At 47.6% G+C, this 21,855-nt stretch overlaps 1 protein-coding gene across 2 annotated transcripts in view; it reads left to right on the top strand.

The window, feature by feature from the left end:
- IL17RD (interleukin 17 receptor D) overlaps positions 1 to 14,076 on the top strand; it is a 63,435-nt gene extending 49,359 nt beyond the window's left edge. The window contains exons 8-13 of one of the 2 annotated variants that reach the window (XM_019724203.2): positions 549 to 614; positions 1,593 to 1,647; positions 2,099 to 2,209; positions 3,005 to 3,168; positions 5,641 to 6,577; positions 7,304 to 14,076. In XM_019724203.2, the coding sequence (XP_019579762.2) occupies positions 549 to 614; positions 1,593 to 1,647; positions 2,099 to 2,209; positions 3,005 to 3,168; positions 5,641 to 6,577; positions 7,304 to 7,416 (1,446 nt within the window). In that variant the 3' untranslated portion in view covers positions 7,417 to 14,076. Of the gene's footprint in view, positions 1 to 548; positions 615 to 1,592; positions 1,648 to 2,098; positions 2,210 to 2,983; positions 3,169 to 5,640; positions 6,578 to 7,303 lie in introns of both variants that reach the window. The other variant, XM_019724202.2, reaches the window with a different exon arrangement.
- The last annotated feature ends 7,779 nt before the right edge of the window (positions 14,077 to 21,855 follow it).

The raw sequence follows: 21,855 nt of genomic DNA, 5'->3' as shown, positions 1-21,855 counted from the left end.
TTTAAGTGGCTGCTGATTTTACACATAGGTCAAGGTTAAGTAGAATCTTAGTAACCAAGTTCTTAAACTGGAGGTGGTGAGAGGAAGTGTGAAACATTCTGTGGAAGTTTACAGGTCTGCTAGATCACCCCCTAGGAGCACAAGAGAGGTTTTTAGTGGTGATGGAAGACACCAGTGCCTTCCTGGGCAGGTTCCTGTGGGTGCTGAGCTTTGCTTTCCTGCTGGTTCTCCTCTATCATTGACCTGCTCAAGTTAAAATTATGGCAAATAAAATACATACCAACACAGACAGGTAATTTCTTTCTCCACCCTTTTATTAAGTAAAGGGTATTCTAAATACATAGTTTCTTTGTCTTCAAATCAAATATTCCTGCTGAGGGCGCCACCACCAGCTAGGTATACAATATGGACTCCCCTGGGCCTTCTGTAAAAGTGAAGTTCAGATAACATGGCAGATAAATACAGTTGCTTTCTGCTCTGGGGAAAGAGAGGGGTCCTGATGACCTCATCCAAGAAGCAAGTTTTGTAAGTTGTTTGTTTCTTTGCAGGAGCAAAATACAGAGACAACCAGCTGCCTCCTTCAAAATGTGTCTCCAGGGGATTATGTAATTGAGGTATGTATAACTCAAGAAAGCCCTGTTAGTAATTCTACAGAATGAATCCAGTTCATTTATAATTCCAGCTATTTACAACACTTAAATTTCAGGCCATTGAAGGTGTGTACACTTATATTTTTACATGGTCTTTAACATGCTTTTAAAAAAGTTTATGTAAAATTCATCTTTGATTTTTCTTCATTAATATCTCAAATAAATATTTTTATGTGACCATAAAGCCCCTATAACCATGATTTAAAATTTCTATATAGTATTCCTTTATACTTACAAAGATATATTTTAAAAATTTTAGTTTCTAAAAAGTTTTTAGTAATAAAACAGTGAAGCAAAAGTTATACCCATTATATATGCCTATGCTTCTCTAGGTTTCTGCTGACATTCTTTTGTATAAATGTACATGAGTCCTAAGTACCACTTAAAAAGCATGTACATGATATATTTTTTCTTTCTGTAGATTTCTTTCCCAGTATCAAAACCACTACAAAATTAGGAGTAAAAGAAAACTAGAAAGGGAAATTAAAAATCTGTCCATAGCCTTCCTATTCGAAGACAACCAACCTGTCTTAACATTTTGGTAGACACACCTCGTTCTTGCATTACTCGGTAGCAATATGTGGTTTTGAACAGACACGCCCTCTGAAAGCATTACGAGGCTGAGTACAATCAGTGCTAAGATGCCATGTCTACTGAAAATTGTTAGAACGTGGAACTCACTAGCAGATTTCATCATCGAATGAAAAACCTTTGATTCATGAAAGGAAACGTGATGAAGCTGAGAGTTTAGAGCTGGTAAAGCAGAGATGTATCTGACTATTAATGTCTGGTCTCAGCTCGGAAATGATGACAGGCAGCAGCTCTGTTTTCCCATTCTCCGTCGTCCTGTCCCACACTGCCCACAGATGGAAAAAGAATGAACTCCGTCGCCATACCATCACTTAAAAAAAAAAAAATAATACAGCATCTTCTGTTTTGCAGCTGGTGGATGACACTAATACAACAAGAAAAGTGATGCATTATGCCTTAAAGCCAGGTAAGAATTTTTTTCATTTGTTTGACATGTTGGCTCTGGACTACAGTTGACCAGGGTATCATGGTTTACACAAACAAAACACAGCAAAACGAGCTCTTCTCTCTAGGATGTTCCATCAGCTCTGACTTTCCTTCCACCCAAACATTGATACCTGGGAGATCAAAGCCAGTGTGGAGTGTGTATAACTAGAGCTAAACAGTCAGTTGTCCTTATAAGAGAAGTGGTGGTGGGAGGGGGCGTCTCCTTAGGCAAAATTCTCACTTAAAGGTATTTACTGTCCCAGCAGACTGTTAAATTGTTTCTTCAAAATGAATCCTTTTATAATCACCAAACCAGCACTAGAGAAGGTGTCCTAGAACCCGTTATGTGGCTTATGTTGAAAAAAAAAATTATTTCTCTTTGAATTGTTATGCTGCTTAAGCTTAAACGCCTTCCCTTTGAAATTTCCCAGTGCATTCCCCGTGGGCTGGGCCCATCCGAGCTGTTGCCATCACTGTGCCCTTGGTCGTCATATCGGCATTCGCTACACTCTTCACTGTGATGTGCCGCAAGAAGCAACAAGGTATATCTGTGTGGTGTGCCCCCCCCCCCCAGTGGGCAGGGCTGGGGTCTCCTACAGAGGCAGACTGGAGTGCTTGATCCCTCTAGGTGGGAGTCTAGGAAGCCACATAGCTTCTGTAGTCAGTTCCCAGCTATTGTACTTCACAGAATTAAATAAAATCCTTTTAACCCCAGGAGCCACTAAAAGAACAGCCATAATTCTATTCTCAAACTTGGGATAGTAAATTCAAGAGCGCCAAGGACGTCGGAAGGTATGAGTAAGGATGAACGTAGGGCATGATCACTTATAAAAGTCAGGTCAGGAGGGAACCTTCCGGGGAGCTGGAAGTGTTCCGTATCTTGATCTGAGTGGCGATGACATAGGTGTATACTTAGATAAAAATTTGAGATGGATGCAGAAGATCCCTGCACTTTACCTTTGTAAGTCATACCTCAATAAAAAAGGTGGTTTTTATGTTTAAAGGTCTGCTCTGCTAACGCTAATTGGTCTAGTTGGTGCACGTGGTTGCAAGAACTGGTCTGGGTGCTTTCTGCTGACTAGGGTGTTCCCTACAGTGTGCTTGGCTGGCCCGAGGTCAGTTTTAGGTGAAGAACAAATTTTGGCTATTTGTTGCTCCGCTGGAGAAATCAGCTGTCCCATTCTCAGTGGTAGGTGGAGTTGAGAAACTGGACATGTCACCTGCTGTTTCTCGAAGATAGCATTAGGTCCCGAGTCTTAGGGAACAGGATAAAGCATTGCTCATAGGTATCAATCCTATCTTCTTTTCCAATTTAGAAAATATATATTCACATTTAGATGAAGAGAGTTCTGAGTCCTCCACCTACACCACAGCCCTGCCTAGAGAGAGGCTCCGGCCGCGGCCGAAGGTCTTCCTCTGCTATTCCAGTAAAGACGGCCAGAATCACATGAATGTTGTCCAGTGTTTTGCCTACTTCCTCCAGGACTTCTGTGGCTGCGAGGTGAGGAATCCAGTCTCTTCTCTTACCTGGGGTGGGACACATAGTCTGCCCTCTCTCCTCGCTGCCTTGTGCTTGCCTCCAGGCCTCCTTCCGTGACACCTGGCCTCCAGCCGTTTCTGGCTTCCACACGGGTCAGCCTTGCGCTCTTCCTTCAGTCTTTCCTACCCGTCAGCAGCATTAAGTGTTTCCTGATACTCAGTTCTAACCCTGACTCACTCCTGCTCCAAAGCCTGGAAGTTGCTCCCACCTGGTAGGAAGTTGCATGGGGGAAATGGCAGCGGCCCTGGGAGCCTGTAGTGGGGGTGGGGGAGGTGGGCACTCCGCATATCCTGGTGAGCACTGGAGAGTCAAAGAGAGAATGGCCAGGAAAGCAGCGGGTTTGACAGTTCTGTGGGGGAATCTTTGCTGTTAGGTTGGTGCAAAAGTAATTGCGATTTACAAGGTTAAAAATAATTGCAAAAACCACAATTACTTTTGCACCAACCTAATAAAAAAGGAAAATAATAATGTGTCAAGTGCTCACATGATCTCTCTGGGCTTCTGACCTGTTCTCGAGTTAAGCTATTAATATGTAGCTTTTCTATAATGTTGTGGTGTTAATTTTACAATGAATTCTGAAGCTCTCATGGAGGGCACATTTCTTCTTACACATGCAAGAATTGTGCAATAATTGTGTAGTTGGGTTGTTTGTGCTTTGAAGCTGCCTGCTGGTGGAGTTCTCAGAATCTCTCCGCGTGGTGAGGCTGCTCTCTAGTGTCCATAAAACGTATTTACATGCTGGCCTGGTTTCCCAGTGTTTGAAGGTGGAGAGGTTGGCCTATCAGCACAGATGCTGAAAAACAACTGCAAACTTCAGCGGGGGCTACACGCTGTCTTCAGATGCAGACAACCCAGTTCGCTCTGCTTGTAGGGAGCCTCAGGGGGAAAAAAGTCTTCCAAGTATGTGTGTAACACTGTGGGAAATTTGGAAACTAGAAAACGATGACAAAAATTGGCCTGTAATCTCAACCTAGAGAAAAGAGGAACCATGGTTACTATTTGGTATATTTTCTTCTAGTCTTTTTCTACATAGATGAACTCATGCATACAGCTTTTCATTTTGCGTGGATTGGAATTACTTTTTCTGTCTCTGTAGTAACTTTTTACACAATTAGTAGTTTTATTTAAACTGTAATTTTGAATAGCCACCTGATCCCTAATGTTAGTTATTTCGAATTGTTAAATGTTTTAGTAGTTCACCTTTGCCTCATTTCTGATGATTTTTCCAAAGACAGATGCCTGGAAATGGAATTGCTGGATCAAAGATAGGAACATTTTAAAACAATGCTTGGTATATAATCTCAACTAATTTTTAGAATGTGTAGTATTAGGAAGAATGAGGGCAAGTGTAAGACAATTCGGGATTATTTTCAGCAAGTGGATGGATAGTGGGTTTTTCTTCCCTTTGGTAAAGCCTTGGAGCAGAAGACGTAGACAGTCATTTGAGACCCCCTTTCCCCTTAATGGACCGTGGCTTCCGTGTTTGGGCATGCCCATTGGGAATTAGTTTCTGAACTACAGAAGGGAAGAGGCCGATATAATTGCCAAGAGATGATTTCAGCAGAATCAGATGAAAATGCTCTGGAAGATGCAGCCATCTGAGGGGGCCTTTTTTTCTTCCCTTGCCCCTTACCCCCAAACTCCCTACCAGACCCCCCTGGGGTTTAGTTAAAGCCTTTTAGGGATGTAACCCTGTCGATCTCGGTGAAGTCATGGTGGAAGGTGCTGGTCATTCCAAGGAAGTTGGCTTACTCGGATGTTACTGCAGGTCACTACCCTCTTCTCCAGCCACTGACCAGCTGATAAACAGCATGGCTGAACCGGGGCTTTCAGAGTGGCTGGGGAGCTCCTCGTTGTCAGTCACACTTTCTGGACGTGAGTCAGCCAGCATTGTGGGCGACTCTGGCACCCAGACCTGAGCCCCGTTTCCCACCCCATGTTGTGGTCCCTCACTCATGTCCTTCTATCATCGTCTCCCAGCTTTCTCTCTGAGACCTGTCCCGCCATCCAGGCAGCCTTACTCATCAGACAGACCAACCTCAGTGCCTCCATTTTCTGTGCTGTGCACAAGTACCTTGAGGGCCTCAGGTGTGATATGTGACTTAGGCAGGTTGCTACAGTGCTATGCGTCTGTCTCTTCACTTGTAGGATGGGAGTGGTAATGATCCCACGTTATGGTAAAACGAGGGCATGATGCAGAGGGCCTTGTGTGTGACCCCTGTCACCCATGGAATGTTAGCTGTCCCTCAGAGCCGGTAACCTGTCACCCATGGAATGTTAGCTGTCCCTCAGAGCCGGCAACCTGGAGCTCCCCGTAGCTGTGCTAATAATGATTACGGGAGAGATGATGTGCCCATCTTGTAACATTCTTGTTCTTGTTACTCAACCCTCCGGGCTTGTACAGGTGAGTGAGGGTCTGTGTTCTCTTTCCAGGTGGCTCTGGACCTGTGGGAAGACTTCAGCCTCTGCAGAGAAGGGCAGAGAGAATGGGTCATCCAGAAGATCCACGAGTCCCAGTTCATCATCGTGGTGTGTTCCAAAGGCATGAAGTACTTTGTGGACAAGAAGAACTGCAAGCACAAAGGAGGCGGCCGAGGCTCCGGGAAAGGGGAGCTCTTCCTGGTGGCTGTGTCAGCCATCGCCGAAAAGCTCCGCCAGGCCAAGCAGAGCTCATCGACGGCGCTCAGCAAGTTCATCGCCGTCTACTTCGATTATTCCTGCGAGGGAGATGTTCCTGGCATCCTGGACCTGAGCACCAAGTACAAACTCATGGACAACCTTCCGCAGCTCTGCTCCCACCTGCATTCCCGAGACCACGGCCTCCCAGAGCCTGGGCCGCACCCTGGACACATCAGCAGGAGGAATTACTTCCGGAGCAAGTCGGGCCGGTCCTTGTACGTCGCCATTTGCAACATGCACCAGTTTATCGACGAGGAGCCCGACTGGTTTGAGAAGCAGTTCGTTCCCTTCCATCCTCCCTCACTCCATTACCGGGAGCCAGTCCTGGAGAAGTTTGACTCAGGCTTGGTTTTGAATGATGTCATGTGCAAACCAGGGCCTGAGAGTGATTTCTGCCTCAAGGCCGAGGCAGCCGTCCCTGGGGCACTGGCTGACTCACACTTGGAGGGTCAGCAGCTCGGCTTGGACGAAGACATGGAAGCCGGGCCCAGCCCGGGAGGCAGCTCTGTCCTGCAGCCCCTGCTGCACGCGGGGAAAGCTGTCAGCCCCTTGGGCATGCCCCGGGACTCAGGCATCTACGACTCCTCCGTGCCCTCCTCCGAGCTGTCTCTGCCCCTGATGGAAGGGCTCTCAGTGGACCAAACAGAAACGTCTTCGCTGACAGAGAGCGTGTCGTCCTCCTCAGGCCTGGGTAAGGCGGGTTGCCCAGAGTGCCGGTGGGTGGGTTCCATTGCAGGCCACAGCCTTTCTTCATAATTCTGAAATCTGTGCAAACTTATTTGGCAGTGAAACCTGATGGGAGGTCACAACGCCATTGCTAATCTCAGTTTATCCAGGTAATGGGAGTGTTCACATGTGTGAGCTGGTGCTAAAGTATAGTGAGCTGCCCAGTTCCATGTTGTGTAATATACAGTGTGTGCAGTACATCACCTTCCTTAACTCCAAAAACATCTGAATACCAAAATGCTTTGGGTCCCAAGGCATTGGGTCTATGGACCTGTATCTTTGTTGGGATTTGCAATGTTCACTATCCCTGACCCTGCCAATGTCTTTAAAGTGACATCTAGTGAACCTGGGGTTCACAGGTGCAGTATTCTCTCCATAATAGCTCAGCACAGGCTCCAGGTAGGGCTCTGTAGGAGGCTCTCCTTCCCAGGGAACCCTGGAGGACATTGTGTCAGGATGTCCTTACTGTGCTTGTCACTAGTTGGAGTCTTGCATGCAAACCCTTGACCTTCAGCTCAGGGAACTAAAACCTGATAACAGCACGATAGTGCCCCATCTTGAGCTGGTTGGGATGTCTGCCTCACTTGGGCAAAGCCCGTAGTCTAAACCCAGCTTCTGCCACATTCTGGCCTGAGTGCCCAGCCCAGTGAGTTGCAATGACCTGTGGCTCCGCCCTCTTTTCTTTCCTTAGGTGAGGAGGACCCTCCTGCCCTCCCGTCCAAGCTCCTCACCTCTGGGGCGTGTAAAGCAGAACCTGGTTGCTGCAGCTACACTGGTGAACTCCACACGGTTGTCCCTTTGTAACGAAACGGAAGAGTCTAAGCATTGCCACTTTAGCTGCCTCCTCTCTCTGGTTCTTCAGCTCATCTCTCTGGTTGCGTGGCCCACTTGCAGCTGAGGTCTCCTACAAGGATATTCCGAGTGAAATTCATGCCAGTACTTGCTCTGCTCGCCCCTACCCTCTACCAGATAGCTTGGCAAGTCTCCAGTTTTCTAAAACCATATGGAGCTCTGAAAGGCATGTCCATAAGATCTGACAGAAGCTTGCCGTGTTAGGTCAGACCTTGGATTAGTGCCAATTCTGGGAGGTAGGGAGAAAACATGTAAAGAAATAGAAAAATACCTGCACTGATCCTTCAGACTTAATTTATCTCCGTAAACTTTGCCTCTTCACTGTTGGCTACTTTGGTTTGAAATGCTTTGTAGAGAAAGCACTTTTAATGCCATTGCAGCCACAGAAATCAAGCGCCAGTCTATGTGGAATCCATGTCGTTCCAGATGACGTTCCTTTTGGTTTTTGGTGTGCAACTTAGGATGGTCGTGGGTGCTAAAAAAGCTCTAAGTCAAGGTCAAGAAGGTGACTGAATATACAATCATCGCTCATAGAACGAGTTTTTATGTATTAGGGGAAAGCATGGCTGGCTGAAGTGGGGGCTGCAGGGCCAGGCTGACTGTCTAGACAATTCTTTCTGAGATGGGTGGGTCAACATGCAAAGGCACCGGATCAGCACCCAGGGCCTCCTCTTGGTGTCAGGAGGCATCACACAAGAGCCAGCTCTGCCTGCAAAGCTTCCCTGGGTTACACGTACTGAGCTGGGTTACACGCTTCCCTGGGTTACACTTACTGAGCTGGGTTACACGCTTCCCTGGGTTACACGTACTGAGCTGGGTTACACGCTTCCCTGGGTTACACTTACTGAGCTGGGTTACACGCTTCCCTGGGTTACACGTACTGAGCTGGGTTACACGCCTCCCTGGGTTACACGCTTCCCTGGGTTACACGTACTGAGCTGGGTTACACGCTTCCCTGGGTTACACTTACTGAGCTGGGTTACACGCGTTCCTGGGTTACACGTACTGAGCTGGGTTACACGCTTCCCTGGGTTACACTTACTGAGCTGGGTTACACGCTTCCCTGGGTTACACTTATTGAGCTGGGTTACACGCTTCCCTGGGTTACACGTACTGAGCTGGGTTACACGCTTCCCTGGGTTACACGTACTGAGCTGGGTTACACGCTTCCCTGGGTTACACGTACTGAGCTGTATCTCAGATGTTGGTGCCTGGAAGTTTGAGAGACTGATACACAACTGGACTGTAGTGCTGGAATTTGCAGTTCATGCGTCAGTTGGCCTCTGGTTGGATGCTGTGTCCAGAATATGAGGGACCAGAACCCACTGAAATACGGCAGTGTGTGGAGGTGGTGGGCCATTAATCTGCTGGACTGGTTTGGACTGATGACAAACCTCTTTTTAAGAAGATGAAAACGAGGGGATTGTCACAAAGATGAATGTGCTCTTCGAATATTGTCTAAAGAAGACGAGGGACCGGAAATCATTAAATCCTGAGTTGTAAAGCACTCCCCCACAGCCCAGCCTGTGAATCATGTTTCATTTTGTGTTTCTGTTGTACTGTCCCAATGAAAGGTTTGTCTCTTGTGTTCCATCGTACCAAACACAGGTATTTAGAGGTTAGGAGGAAAGAATTTGCTTTAAAGGGAAAAGTGAATGTTCTGTTTTTATGAATGACTTCCCCACAGAATTTCTGTTTCCAAAGGGAAAATGGTTGCTCCGTTCTCCCCCCCACACCCATGAGGGGATGTGAGCATCTTTTCTTACCTTTTTCATATGTGCTGTTGAATTTGGCACTCACACCAGGGACCGTGGTTTTGACTCCTCCCGCAAATAGGACCAATATTATGGGGGACACTGAGAAACATCCTGAGGAGAGGTGGAAAGTGGGAGGTGGGAGGGGGCAGGGCTTCTTCCAGGCACATGTTGGGCAGGTGGGGAAGGGAATGTTTACACTCCTCCTGGAAAGAAGAGGTTTGTGTGTATTTTTGATGCAAATGCCACACTCCCTGCTCTGTAAAGGCAGCTGGCAGCTTCTTGGGAGAAGAACGTGCTCGTCTGTTCTCTGGCATCAAGTTTCCTGCAGCTGCTCTGAGGGAAAGACAAGTGAGCAGCAAAGCTGCCTCCCCCGTAAAACCAGGCATCTTGTTGGAGAAGAGACGTTCCATGTTGTCACCGTGGATTACAGGACGAGCACAGAGTCCCTGCTCACAGTGACTGTCCTGTCATTCCATCATCGGCATACATTCTGGGAAGGAGACTGAGCGGTCCAAACTTGCCAACATATGCAAATTCACTTTGGAACGTTATCAGAGAGATTTCTTATTGAGGCCAAGAAATGGTGCGTGCCCCAAAGGAACCATTACATTAGGAGCCACTTTTAGGATAGATATTCATCTTTGCATGTGAAATGAGGCATCTCTGGGAAAGTGGCCCCAGGAATGCATGGAGGGCTGGGGCTGGGGACATCAACTGGGCTTCGTGAGCTTGGGCAGAGAGCTTGATAAATGAACTACTCACTTACTATGAAAATGGAAGGGAAGAAAGGCGCTAGTCCACAAGTCAGGTAATTTTTCAGTTTGGAATTAGGGTTTGGATATTTATTTTGAAATACTAATGTTTATGGTGTTTGTTCAACAAAATTCAACTGTTGTACCAAGTAATGAAACGACAGCGTGAATGCCTAACAGAATAAGTTGAGAAGGCTGGCTTCCTGGTTTTGCCTTATTACTTTCACCTTTCCCCCCCCCCCCCCTTCCCATCTCCTGCTGGCAATGGGAATAGCTGCCTTGTAGATTAAAGCAAAACATCTGTTTTAAGAAAATCTCCATTTTTTTTTTTTTTTTTTTTTTACTTATACATTGTTCCAGGCAGTGGAAATGATAAGACAGAATTTAGATAAAGGTTCTGTAAGTCACAGGCTTTTAGACATTGGGGAAAAAGAATTAGAATATATGGATGCTCTCAATAAAAGTCTTTGACCCTGAGAGTCAAAGGCTTGTGTAGCTGTTAGGTGGTGTCCTCTAGACCTGAGAACAGGGATAAGTCCAAGGTTCCAGGTAACCAGGTAACCTGCAGGTAGGTAACGGTAGGGAGCTAGTTGTTTATCCTAACTCACCAGTGCCCTACAGAGAAAGGACTGAGCATCTGACACAGTCATCTATGCCAGGAGAGTGATCAGGGAGGTGAAAGCCCAGGTCAAGGTGTGCTCCTCTCTCAGGTCAGCTACAAGCGAAAGGAACTACCTGGACAGGCCCAGCCCAGCCCCACAGCGGGGAGGGTACTCGAGAGGGCCAAGTCCTGGGCCTTTGAGCCACACTGAGCTCTGGAAAGAATCAGGAGTCATTCGGGTCCAGGCCCAGGTACTCAGGTGGGTGACCCAGCCAGGTAATAGTATTTTGAGCCAAAAATGAGATGGGTCCATAAAGTCATAAGACAGAGTTTTTGGTTGACACATTAGAACACCGGTAGTAGCTGAAGATAGTTCCAGATCAGAAGTTCAAAAAAATGGCCTTAGCCACAATGACATCATTGGAATGAATGTGCAGTAATGTGAGCTCATGTATGTTTCTCAGAGTTTAGTCTTACTGCTTCATAGCCACAAATGCCTTGTTGTTGTTGTTTTTTAACTGACCCGGGTCTCACGTTCCCTGACTTTAGCACAAATAAACAGGAAAACCATCCCTCTAAAAACGTGGGCTTATATGATTTTCAGAGCTTCTTCCCCTCCAGCGTTGAGCATCTGTTCCTTTAAAAGAAACAAGGAAGAAAAATGAAAGCTGTTTTCTTCCTGGAAAAGACATGACACACCCTCCTCCCCAAAGAGAGAAAACCCTGCAGTCTCCAACCACCTAAACACTAATTTGGCTCTCTTAAAGAGGTAGGAATTACTCTTCGTATGTTTATTGGAGAGAGCTGGGCAAGGCCACTGTGAAAGTTGTTAGCCTTCTCTATTTTATATTGTTGGTGAAAATGGCTACTCTTATTTAACAGATGGTATGTCTGCAGGGGGCAGCAGTGTGGCTGGCCAGGTATAATGATAAATAGGTGTGATTATCCATGGCAATGGCATGTCCTCTCAGTGGCAGGGAGACAGTGGGCCTGTGGCAAACTGAAGTGGTCCGTCCTACGTGCAGGGGACTGCTACTCCAGCCAGTTGTGGCCACACAGTGTTTCCTCATCTTCCCACCTTTCCAGAGAAGCTGAGAACGTGGAGTTTCACATGAAAAATTCTGACTTGGTTAGTATTGTCAACTAAATTAAAAAAAAAAAAAAAAATTCAGTGCATTCAGACCCAACAGAACACATGGGTGGACCTGATTTGGCCTCCTGGCTTCCAGTTTGCCACCTCTGCTTTTACAAAATTTGAAATGAAAGGCGTCCATGGTAATTACAGATACCTGGTGCCACCAGAAAACGCTCTTGCTCAGTGTAGCCAGTAGCTGACCTGCTGCTTTCTCTCTCCCATTGTTCCCCCAAAGAAATCTGATATGATTGTGAATGTATTTGAAATGTTTTGATTGCTTCTTTACATTTCATGGTGTCTTAAGAGAAAGGCAAGCCAGTTGTTAATTTTAAAATCAGATTTCTGTTCTCCCCAGTTTAAAAAAAATAAGACACTTGGGACAATTTCCAATTAAACTCCACAACCTGAAGGACTTTATTTATAGTATTAGCTCTTGGTTTAAACCTTTGTAGATCATGTGCGATTCTGAGCGTAGGCCAAGACTTAATAAGGAAAAGCAGGCTTTGTGGGGATGGGGCAAGGAATCCTTGAGTGTCCCCTAGGGCCAGGTCTTTGCATCGTCTTCTGTTTTAAATGGATCTGTGAGTGGAATCTGTTTTGAAGGTGTGAAATCATATGCGGAGAAAAGCTTTTCCTCATACTGAGCTATCAGGAGTCCTCACACCCTTGCTGTATCACCTCCTTTCCAGGCTCAGGGTGAAAATAAACAAAAGGAAGTCTGACTGTAAGCCAATAGCTCTGATTCCAATTTCAGAGTTTTGGGGGTGGGAGAAAGTTTGGATTATCTAGCATGTTCCCCCAGTGTCAGGGCTGCGCCTGAATTATTTCAGACATATGGCTGTAGATGGGATTCTGGATTTTCAGCGAAGGAGACTCTGTAACCTATCCTGCTGATCAGATAGTTCTTTGTGTGTCTTCCTTATAGAAATTCAAACTGGCCTTCTTTTGTTCGTTGTGTAGTGGGGAAAGAACAGCTGGTCACCTTCCCTGTATTTGAAAACCACAGTGAAGTCATCTCCCTGGTGTTTTTATTTCAGTGATAAATAATCCCACCTACTTAAGCCATTCTCCATAGCTCTTGTTTTCCAAGGGCTTAATAATTTTCACTGCTATTCTGTTTCTCAGTTTCACACTCAGCTTAGTTGCCCAAATAGAATGTGGTGCTTTATTCACGTTGGTGCTTTGTGCAGACCATGCTCAGGATGGGGATTACAGGGAAATTCTTATGTGCCCTGCTTCTCTTGCTACTTAAAAATATAATGGCACTTTGAAAAAAATGACATATCACCTATATTCATTTTGAGGGTTTTTTGATTGCCACATGATTTTCTTGGCAATAGTCCTCTATCATGCATGGCTTCCCCACCTCATGATCAGACACGCGGTGCTTATTCCTGATGTGTTTAATGTCATTCCTGAGCTGCTTCAAGATGCTCTTCAGGACCACCTCTGACCTACTGAGTGGCAGCTATCCCTTCCAATGTTGCATGCTATTTGTATATCTCGAGATACCATCTTTAATTCATGACTCAATATTATTAAATGGTGCGGGCTTCAGTTTAACCACTCGTGAGATAGACAGCAGTTGCCAAGGGCTAATTTGCAAAGAGCTCTTGGGAATTTTGTCAGTTGTCTTCCCTCCTGCTCTTTGGTTCCTCTGCAAAACTCAGCTGGGACCACAGACTCCTCAGGGAGCTTTCTCCTGTTCTAAAGGGCTGCGGCCGTGTCTCTGAATTGACCAAGCTCTATGTTTCATACAATCAGAAGTCTGACAAAAGCAATCCATTATACTGTATATCTGATGTTTATGTCAAATAAAATTTCAGTTGAGAAGATTCAAAGAAGCCATCTTTTGATTTTATGTGCTGTAGACAATGCTGGTTGTTCCATTCATTAGACACACACAAAAAAATACCTTTGGATTCTACTAATGTGTAATTGTCTGTTATTTTTAAAAAAGTTTTTTTTTCTTTCTTTTTTTTGTCTCAAGAAAAAAACATAGTCCGGACAGAGCAAAAAACTTTTGTAAAACCCAAATGTGTTCATTTAGAGAGTAGGTAACTTCTATTTTCACGTTTTTCCCCCACCATAGAAGCTCCCTGTTGCCATGTTCTGGAGGGGAAAGCCTGTGGGACACGGTGGTTATCGCCACTGTCTTTGTTTCATCTTTAAGTTTGTCCTTTGTGGGCTTTGGTGGAATAGTGAGCACTGACGGACTGTAGCAGTGTGCTGTATTTTTACATTGAAAAATGCCTTTTTAGATTTGTACATAACTCTAAATAGGTGACAGTAGATCACAGCTGACATTTGCAAAATGTTGTTTTTGTACCTTAGAATTTCTGCCTCAAATAAAATGTTTTGTTTTAAGAGTGTGGTGGTTCATTATTCTAGATCATCTTTCCCGTTGCGTGCACAGTTTTCTGAGGGCTCTCCCTTTAAGAAGGAGAGAATATCCAGGGTGAGGAGGGAGCATCGCCAGGAAGCATGTCTTGCTCTATTTAGAAAAAAGGAACCCGCTGACCGTGACCGTTAGCCTCGCCCTCCGGGGGCAGGTCCTGGCTCCTCCGTTGCTTGCATGGTGCCTGGAGCAGGATCAGGGATACCTGCCTCAAGAGGAATTTGACTCTCAGAACAAATGGACTTTTTTGCAGAAATTTGAAAAGAGCAATTAAAATTTGGACGCCACTAGCATATTTCCTGTGATTCAAACAGGAAAAGAGGCACCTGTTCCTTCTTCCGACAGACATTCTCCTGCCTCCTGTGTGCTCTGTGCTCTGAATTAACTTCTTGGTACCCGTCGACTTCAGGGTCAGCTCCCAGCTCTGCTACTGTCATAGCGACCCTGTGACTGCGTCTCTGGGCCTCGGGTTCTCATCCATAGGCCGGACCAGCCAAAGGCCGCAGGGAGGCGATTCAAAACAGGGTGATGAATGTGAAATACTTACTGGCACATAGTACAGTTGACCATTGAACAGCACGAGTTTGAAGTTCACAGGTGCATTTATCCATGCATTTGTTTTCAATAAATATAGTTGGCCCTCTGTATCCCCAGCTTTCACATCTGCGGATTCAACCAACCCCAGATGGAGAAGGCTGACCAAAATCTTATGTGGATTTTCTACTGTGTGTGGGTCAGCACCCCAATCCCCACATTGTTTAAGGATCAACTGTGCTTGGAAAATGACAGATATCCAGGAGAGGACAGTGAGCGGCGAGCAGGAGCAAGGCACTGAATACAAGCCTTCTGGCCACGACCTGAAAAGGCTACAGTGGAGGTTTCAGTCTTGGGAGCATAGGATTTGAAAAATTGGGTTTTCCTTGTTTACTTGTTTCTTCTCCCTCCCCCCAGGAGGAATGATAAAACAGCTCTGAGCAAAGCGCTGTTGGCTGCTGAGAGGAGGACTTTCTGTCAGGTTCTTGCCTCCTAACCTTGGTAGAGCCTTCATTTTTCCTGTTGATTCCCCCAGGATATTGCTTGTCATGTTGCCCATGGATTTCTCCTATCCCACGCTCTCTGCTGTTTGTCCTTATTTCTAAGAGCCAGTGTACGAGTGCCGAGTGCCATCATCTCTATCTTCACAGCTACTCTTCGAGGTGGCTTATCTTACATCCCCATTTTATAGACGTGGGAACAGATTCAGAGAGGCTGCCACTGCCTCCTGCTCTCACAGCTGATATGAGCTGCTCTGTGTCCCCTCAGTAAAAGTCTAGCCACCCAACTAGGGTTGGACTCAAAAGTGTCTTTGTATGATCAGAGGCAGCAGAGACCTTTCCCCTCATGGTGGCAGAGAGGAAGTGATGACAGACAACCTCTGAATGTTAGCATGGCTGACTGCTACCGAGGGCCTCTTGTCACCCAGCCCAAAGTGGGAAGTACTAGTTAGCATCCTCGTTTTTGAGATGCTAAGGCTTGGAAATCAGGTACTTTGGCTGAGGGCACGACGAGGAATCGGCAGCTCTGGGATTCAGATGTCAGAAGCATCCTTACTTCTCACCAGTAGGCTGTACTCTCCCTTAATATAGTTTATAGGGGGCAGAAAGAACTTGGAGTCGTAAATTATGGCAACTTGGTTCCCTTCTCAATCCAAATACTGAGAGTAAATCTGGTTCAGATTTTAAGCAAATAGATCTGAAAGGACTCGACTGGAAGACTCTCATTAAGCTGAGGCTGCAGTAAGGGAATTCCTCTTTCCTTTGCTTACATTAAAATACAAGATCAGCTAGTACTTTCTATTAGTGGACATAAAATTCCTCTCTGGAAGCCCTACTTTTTACCCTGCTATTATGAGAAAGCAGAGTCCGCTTTTACAGCTGGTTAGGGTGGTGACAGTAGCCTGCATCTGTGGGGCCTGACCACTGGTTTTATTTAGAATGTTTCAGAAATGCAAACTTTAGGGGTAGCAAAGACCACCTTCCACCTGCAAGCTTAATTAGAAAAAAACAATTTTGCGTTAGTTGAGTAAGAAACTATAGGCAGTAAGCTATGCACAGGTGGAAGACGGAGGGAATAGAAAATACATCTTTGCTGTCCTGCGTATAGTGGGTCCTCAATCAATGTGTTTTCTACCCCTATGCCCGCCACACCCTGTGCTCATTGTCCACAGGAATGAAATCAGAAGTGGTCCAAGAACAGAACAGGTAGAGAGTGCAATGGAGGGATGGGTGGACACAAACATGGAGCAAGGCCTTTTGCAATGAGACAAACTTCAAATCGGGTCTTTGGGAGTAAGGGAAGGTAAAGCAAGTTCAGTGAGTTGGCGCCCCAGCCTCTTTCTAGAGGGGATATTGCATCATCTATCACATCTATAAATGATACAACCTTTTTACAACATGTATTTGAGCCTAAAGGGTGTACTGGGGACACAGTAATGGATTCGATGCACACATGATCTCTGCCCTCCTGACGTGTGGGACTGTAGGTAAATCACCTAATTACTCTGAGCCTCAGTTTTTTCGTCTTCAAGATAGGACTAATACCCACTGCATAGAATTATTGTAAGGATTAAATGCGATGGGTCCATAAAGCACCCAAAGCCATGCTTCGCAAGTGCTAGGCACTTGGTAAACAGTGGCTATTAGTTATTCTGTGGAAGAGAAGGTCTTGGGCTCTTTGGGGGTCATATGGAGATGGTTGGGAGACAGTTCCCTGCTCACAGGAGCTTCAGCCCAGGGACTTTGTCAGGTGCTAAGTTGAAGCATCCCTACCCCTTGAGAAGAGTATGAGGCCATGCCTGGCTGCTTCAGTGGTGGTTCAGGAAGGAAGGGATGGCCGTTGGGACCGGAAGGTACTCATAGTAAATTAAGACAGTAACTCAGGGCTTATTAATAGTTGACTTGTGACAGTTGGCCATGAACTCTTGAGATCTGCTGATGTTCTATTTGTCACGTTCCTCCTGCCCTGGTTGCCTTCTAGCCCTGATAGAGACTCATTTATCTGGGCTTGCTGTCCCTATGCCAGATGGATGACCACGCCCCACTCTGGATGTGAATATAAGCAGGGATTGTATCTGTAACGGACTGTCAGTACAGGGTCAGGGGAATTTTCTGATTTGTAGAAGTTGGAAGGGGGCAGAGATCCAATAATGGTCCTTCAGGATGAGACACCTCTGCCTGGTCTTTTCCACTCTTCTCATCAGAAACCTTTGAGGGAGTGGGCAGGTGTCAGCTTCTGGACCAGATATAGATGTTTCCCACAGGGCTGGGCAAGGCCAGGCTATGGAGTACTTGCAGCAAAGGCCGGAACACACATGGTGGCAGAATGCAAACCAGTCAGGTCCTACCTTTGGTTTGTGTACCTGAAATTAGATGTACTTAAAGGTCCTGCACATGGTGTGTATAATTGTGCATTCTTATGGGTGAGATTATTTTACTATATTACTTTTAGCATTGTGATTAAAAAAGGGCTGTGGTCTAAGGCATTCACAGTCTGCTGAGTGCCCGTAGGCAGGTGACTTTGACCTAGTTAGGACTGACTTAGTTTCCCCATCTGGAAAATGAGTCATAGTTCTATAGCTAACAGGGCTGTTGTGAGGACTGAATGTGAGGCCAGGTGCAGTTCTGGGCACAGAGCCTGGCACAGAGTGAGCCCCTGCCTCTGGGGATGTGGTCACCTGGGCCAGGTTAAGGGGTGTGGAGTTATACAGTGGGATCCCCCAGATGTCGCCTTCAGCCCTGGCCTGGGGAGCTGATGGGCTGAAGAGCTAAACTGGAATTCCTGTGTCCTGGAGGTCTCAACTCCACAGGGCCGCTGGCAGAGGACTATACAGGGGATGGCTACTTGATCAGATGTCACGCCCTGGTTGAAAATGCCCATAACCCTGGAGGGGAACACCAAAGTTCTGGCCTAACCCCTTGCAAGCGTCTGCATCCCTTCTCTATGGCCATACCAGACTTTTAAGATTCTTCACTCATTTGTACCTGCCCTGGGGCCTTTGCATATGCTGTTTCTTCTCACTGAAGCATTCACGCTCTGTCTCCACTCCGCCTTTGCCATCAGACCTTCCCTGACCACTGTCTGACTCGGTCTAAGTCCCGACCTGTGCGTCAGGATCACTCAGCTCAGCGTGTGTGATTATGGAACGTCCCACCCCCAGGGCAGGACCCAGGTTGATCTGAACCCAGGCAGTTCCCACTCCAAAGCCTGTCTTTCTTCTCCACCACTCAGCCTTGCTTCTCAGGCGTTCCTCTAGCCCAGATTATGAGAGCAGAAAGGCCTTGCTTTCAAAGAAGCCTTTCATTAGCACCTTGTGGAGCATTGCTTCAGCCCAAACAATAAGACCAACACTTTCATCCTTGCACAGGCGTCAGCATCCACTGGGTGAAGGCTGCACCAGGTGAGTGTTGCTTCATCAGCTGGATGCTCCACACCTTTCCAAAGCCAAAGGGTGAGGGTACATCCTACCATGCTACAGGCAGAAAAGCTGAATGTCCCTTCTAGTAATTCTACTTCTAGGGTTTTCTCTTTAGACTATAACCAGAAATAGGAGTCAAGAGTTTACTGTGCAAGTGTTTTCATCACCAAGCGCTATAGCTGATACTGAGAAATGAGGAACAAACCAAGTGCCAGTTGGACGTGACTACAAGAGGGTGCCCATTCATACAGTAGACCACCACGGGGCCCTTAATGATCACATTGTAAAAGAACATTTCATGACACAGTGTGTTAAATGAAAACTAAAGGCTACAAATTAACAGTAGTGAGTTATCTCTGCGTAGTGGGATGGTGGTGGCTTTTCTCTTACTCGCAGTATTTTCTACGTTGTTTTACATTGAGTGGTACATTGTCAGCGGATTTTAAATGTCTGGTCGCACATAAGAGCAAGTGTTCATTGTGCCCAGAGGGCACTAGGAGGCTGGGTGAGTGGTCTCAGCGCCTTGCCCTTGCCTCGCATGTGGCTGCTTCCTCTGGCCATGCTGTCTGGTCTCCTGTTCCCAGGCCCTCACCATGCTTTCCCACCTGGCATTAGTCATAGTGCATCATCCACTATCCCCACAGGCCCTGCGGGGACCTCCTGCAGATACCCTGGCTTTCCCAATTGATGATTTAGTGAGGTGACTGCCCTGGTCCCCCCCATCCTTGAAGAGTTTGGGGAGATGCAGCTGAATTCAAGAATAAGCCTTTACGAACTGTTTCAAGGAGAAAAGGTGGCTGATCATCAATATTTTCTGCCCTCTTCGCCAGTTTCCAAACTCTGTGGATAGTAACTCATATTTCCTGCCAATCCCCTCTCCACCCCCTAAAGGACTCCCTTCGGGTGTATCATCTTTCCCACACAGATTCCCCACCTCAGTCCAGGGACCCAGTCCTCTCCCCCCCTCCCACCCCAGGGCTGCACATGGCATGGATGGGAGGGGATGGGCACTGCATACAAACCCTGTGGAATTAAATTGATTTGTTTGAGTTTACATATCCTACTTGCAGATCTGTTCTGATGCCTGGAAACCCTGAATTATAAAACAGGGGAAGTCAAGGAATTTGTCTTTAGTAATAATAAAAATGCACACTGCCTTGCTGTGTACGGGGGCCTTTCAGCCACAGCATTTGTTCCTCGCTCATCAGCCAGTGCGATCCCATCACCTCTGCCCAAATCTTTCAGTGGTGCAGGTCTGGGGTCACACCTTGGCCGTCAAGCTCCCTCCGGCACCCTTCGTCCCCCACCTGCCCTTCCCTGGGGACTTCCAGAAGCCTGCCCTGTGCTCTCTCACCTCCGGGCCTCCACGCCTCCTGTGCTCTCCACCTTTCCCCTGCCTGTCAGGGCTCAGCCAAGCCCCGCTTCCCACAGGAAGTCTTCCCACAGGAAGCCTCTCCGTGTGTCTGAATCTGGGCCGCGCTCCCTCAGTCTGACTCTTAACCACATCTGCCTCCCTGACTGCCTAGAGGTGAGGGGTCTGTTTCCTCATCAGCTGTGAGCTCATGAAACCAGGGACTGCATCTGTTTTGGAGACAGTTCAGTGGCAGGTAGCAGCAGTTCAAATAATTGTTAAATGGAATCCACTGGAAATAAAACTTTTATCTTTGACCAGGCGGCGCACGCGGCTCTGAGGTGCCTGCTGAGCTCTGGGTTAAGGAGGGAATGTAGCTCTTTATTAGTAAACAACATGGTTGGCTGTAGTTAGGATCCTCCACAGTGTGGAGCAGGGAGAATAACAAAAGAAAACTGGGGGGAAAGGTTGAGGACTGGGGCTCTGGATATTTTGCCCTTGGAAATGTGGTGGGAGGATGTGTGTTCCTTGAACAGGAAATGGACGGGTCAAGAGGCACTGAGTCGGGGGTCAAGGAGCCCCTTGAAGCTGTAGTGTAATGAAGTTACAGCTGTTGGAATGAAAGTCAGTTTGCTCAAGATGCTCGGTTTTTGGCCCCAAAGGTGGGCTGTGGGCCAGGAAGAGGCCACCCAGCACTTGGAGGCTGAGTGTCTGCAAGGAGAGACAGGAGTTGCGATGAAGGTCTCAGCTGTGCCAGAGCAAGGCCTGAGCACAGCGTGCTGGTCATGGGACCTGGGCTGGAAGATCTACATCCCAGCTGCTGCTCAGGACAGGAGCCTTCCAGGGCGCCCTCCGCAGCAGCCCTGGGGGTAGGGGCTGTCGGAGCTCACCCCCTGGAGAGAGTGAGGAGGTCCACTGGAGTCCTGGTCCTGCCGCTTATCGCGAGCAGGTGGGGGTGGGGGTCCGCCTGGCCGGAGCGTTGGCCCCTGAGCTGATGCCCACTGCTCTGACCTGGGGACTAGCCTCACTTCTCTGAGCTTCAGTTTCTCCATCTGAGAAGTGGGCCTGCACAACCCCTATACCTCACTGGGCTGGTGTGAATATTCAAGTCAAACACCTAGCACATGAAAACAACTAATGAATTTTGGAACTTACAGTATGGGGCATTCTTTATTCCTGTTCTTATGAGGTCCTGAGGACAGTAGGCATTTATCTGTCGAATGAACGAATTAATGCAAAAAAAAAGTTTTATTTAGAGTCCCACGTTTACTTCCGCACGGCTGACCGAGGCCACTGCGGTCTGCTGCTCTTTCAGGCTCAGCATCGGCCCACAAACCGGCGATTCCCCACAACCCGCTGGGCGCGCGGGGATTCGCGCCGCTGGTGGCTCTTCCTCATTCTCACCCCCACAATCAAGCAAAGTGAGGCTCGGGCAAGACTCGACATGCTCAAGGTCAGCCCAGCGGCGGGGGTGAGGCTCCACGCGTAGGCTCCCCGCTTCGCCCGCTAGGGCAGCCCCTGCCACCCCTGGCGTGGGCGTCGCCGCAGTCCCATCCCGCTCCGATACCTGTCCGGCGAGCCGCCCCCGTGGTTTGCGCGGCGCCTTCTAGTCCGGGGAGCGGGAGCCGTGGCGGACTGCGTATCCCTTTCCCGACCGGGTAAATTCTCTCCACTGGAGTCTGGATTGGGTGGCGGGGGATGCCCCGGGGGCCAGCTGCCCCATCCGCTCTCCTTCGTTCTACTCCCTGTGAGCCTAGCAGGAAATGGGGAGTAGGGAGCGCCCTGCGGCGACCGGTGTGACTGAGTCTGGGTCCCGCACCACCTAATTCGGGCGCCCGTGGGGGTCCCGGGTCCGCCTCCCGCCCACGTGGCCAGCCCGGCCTCCCGGCTCCCGCCCCCGGCCCCGCCCCAGGGTGCCGCCCCCGCAGCCGCCGCCACCAGTGC

Source organism: Rhinolophus sinicus, linkage group LG10 (genome assembly GCF_036562045.2).
Source record: "Rhinolophus sinicus isolate RSC01 linkage group LG10, ASM3656204v1, whole genome shotgun sequence".
Lineage (NCBI taxonomy): Eukaryota > Metazoa > Chordata > Mammalia > Chiroptera > Rhinolophidae > Rhinolophus > Rhinolophus sinicus.
Note: the sequence above shows the minus strand (reverse complement) of the source record. Positions and strands in the feature narration are given on the sequence as shown.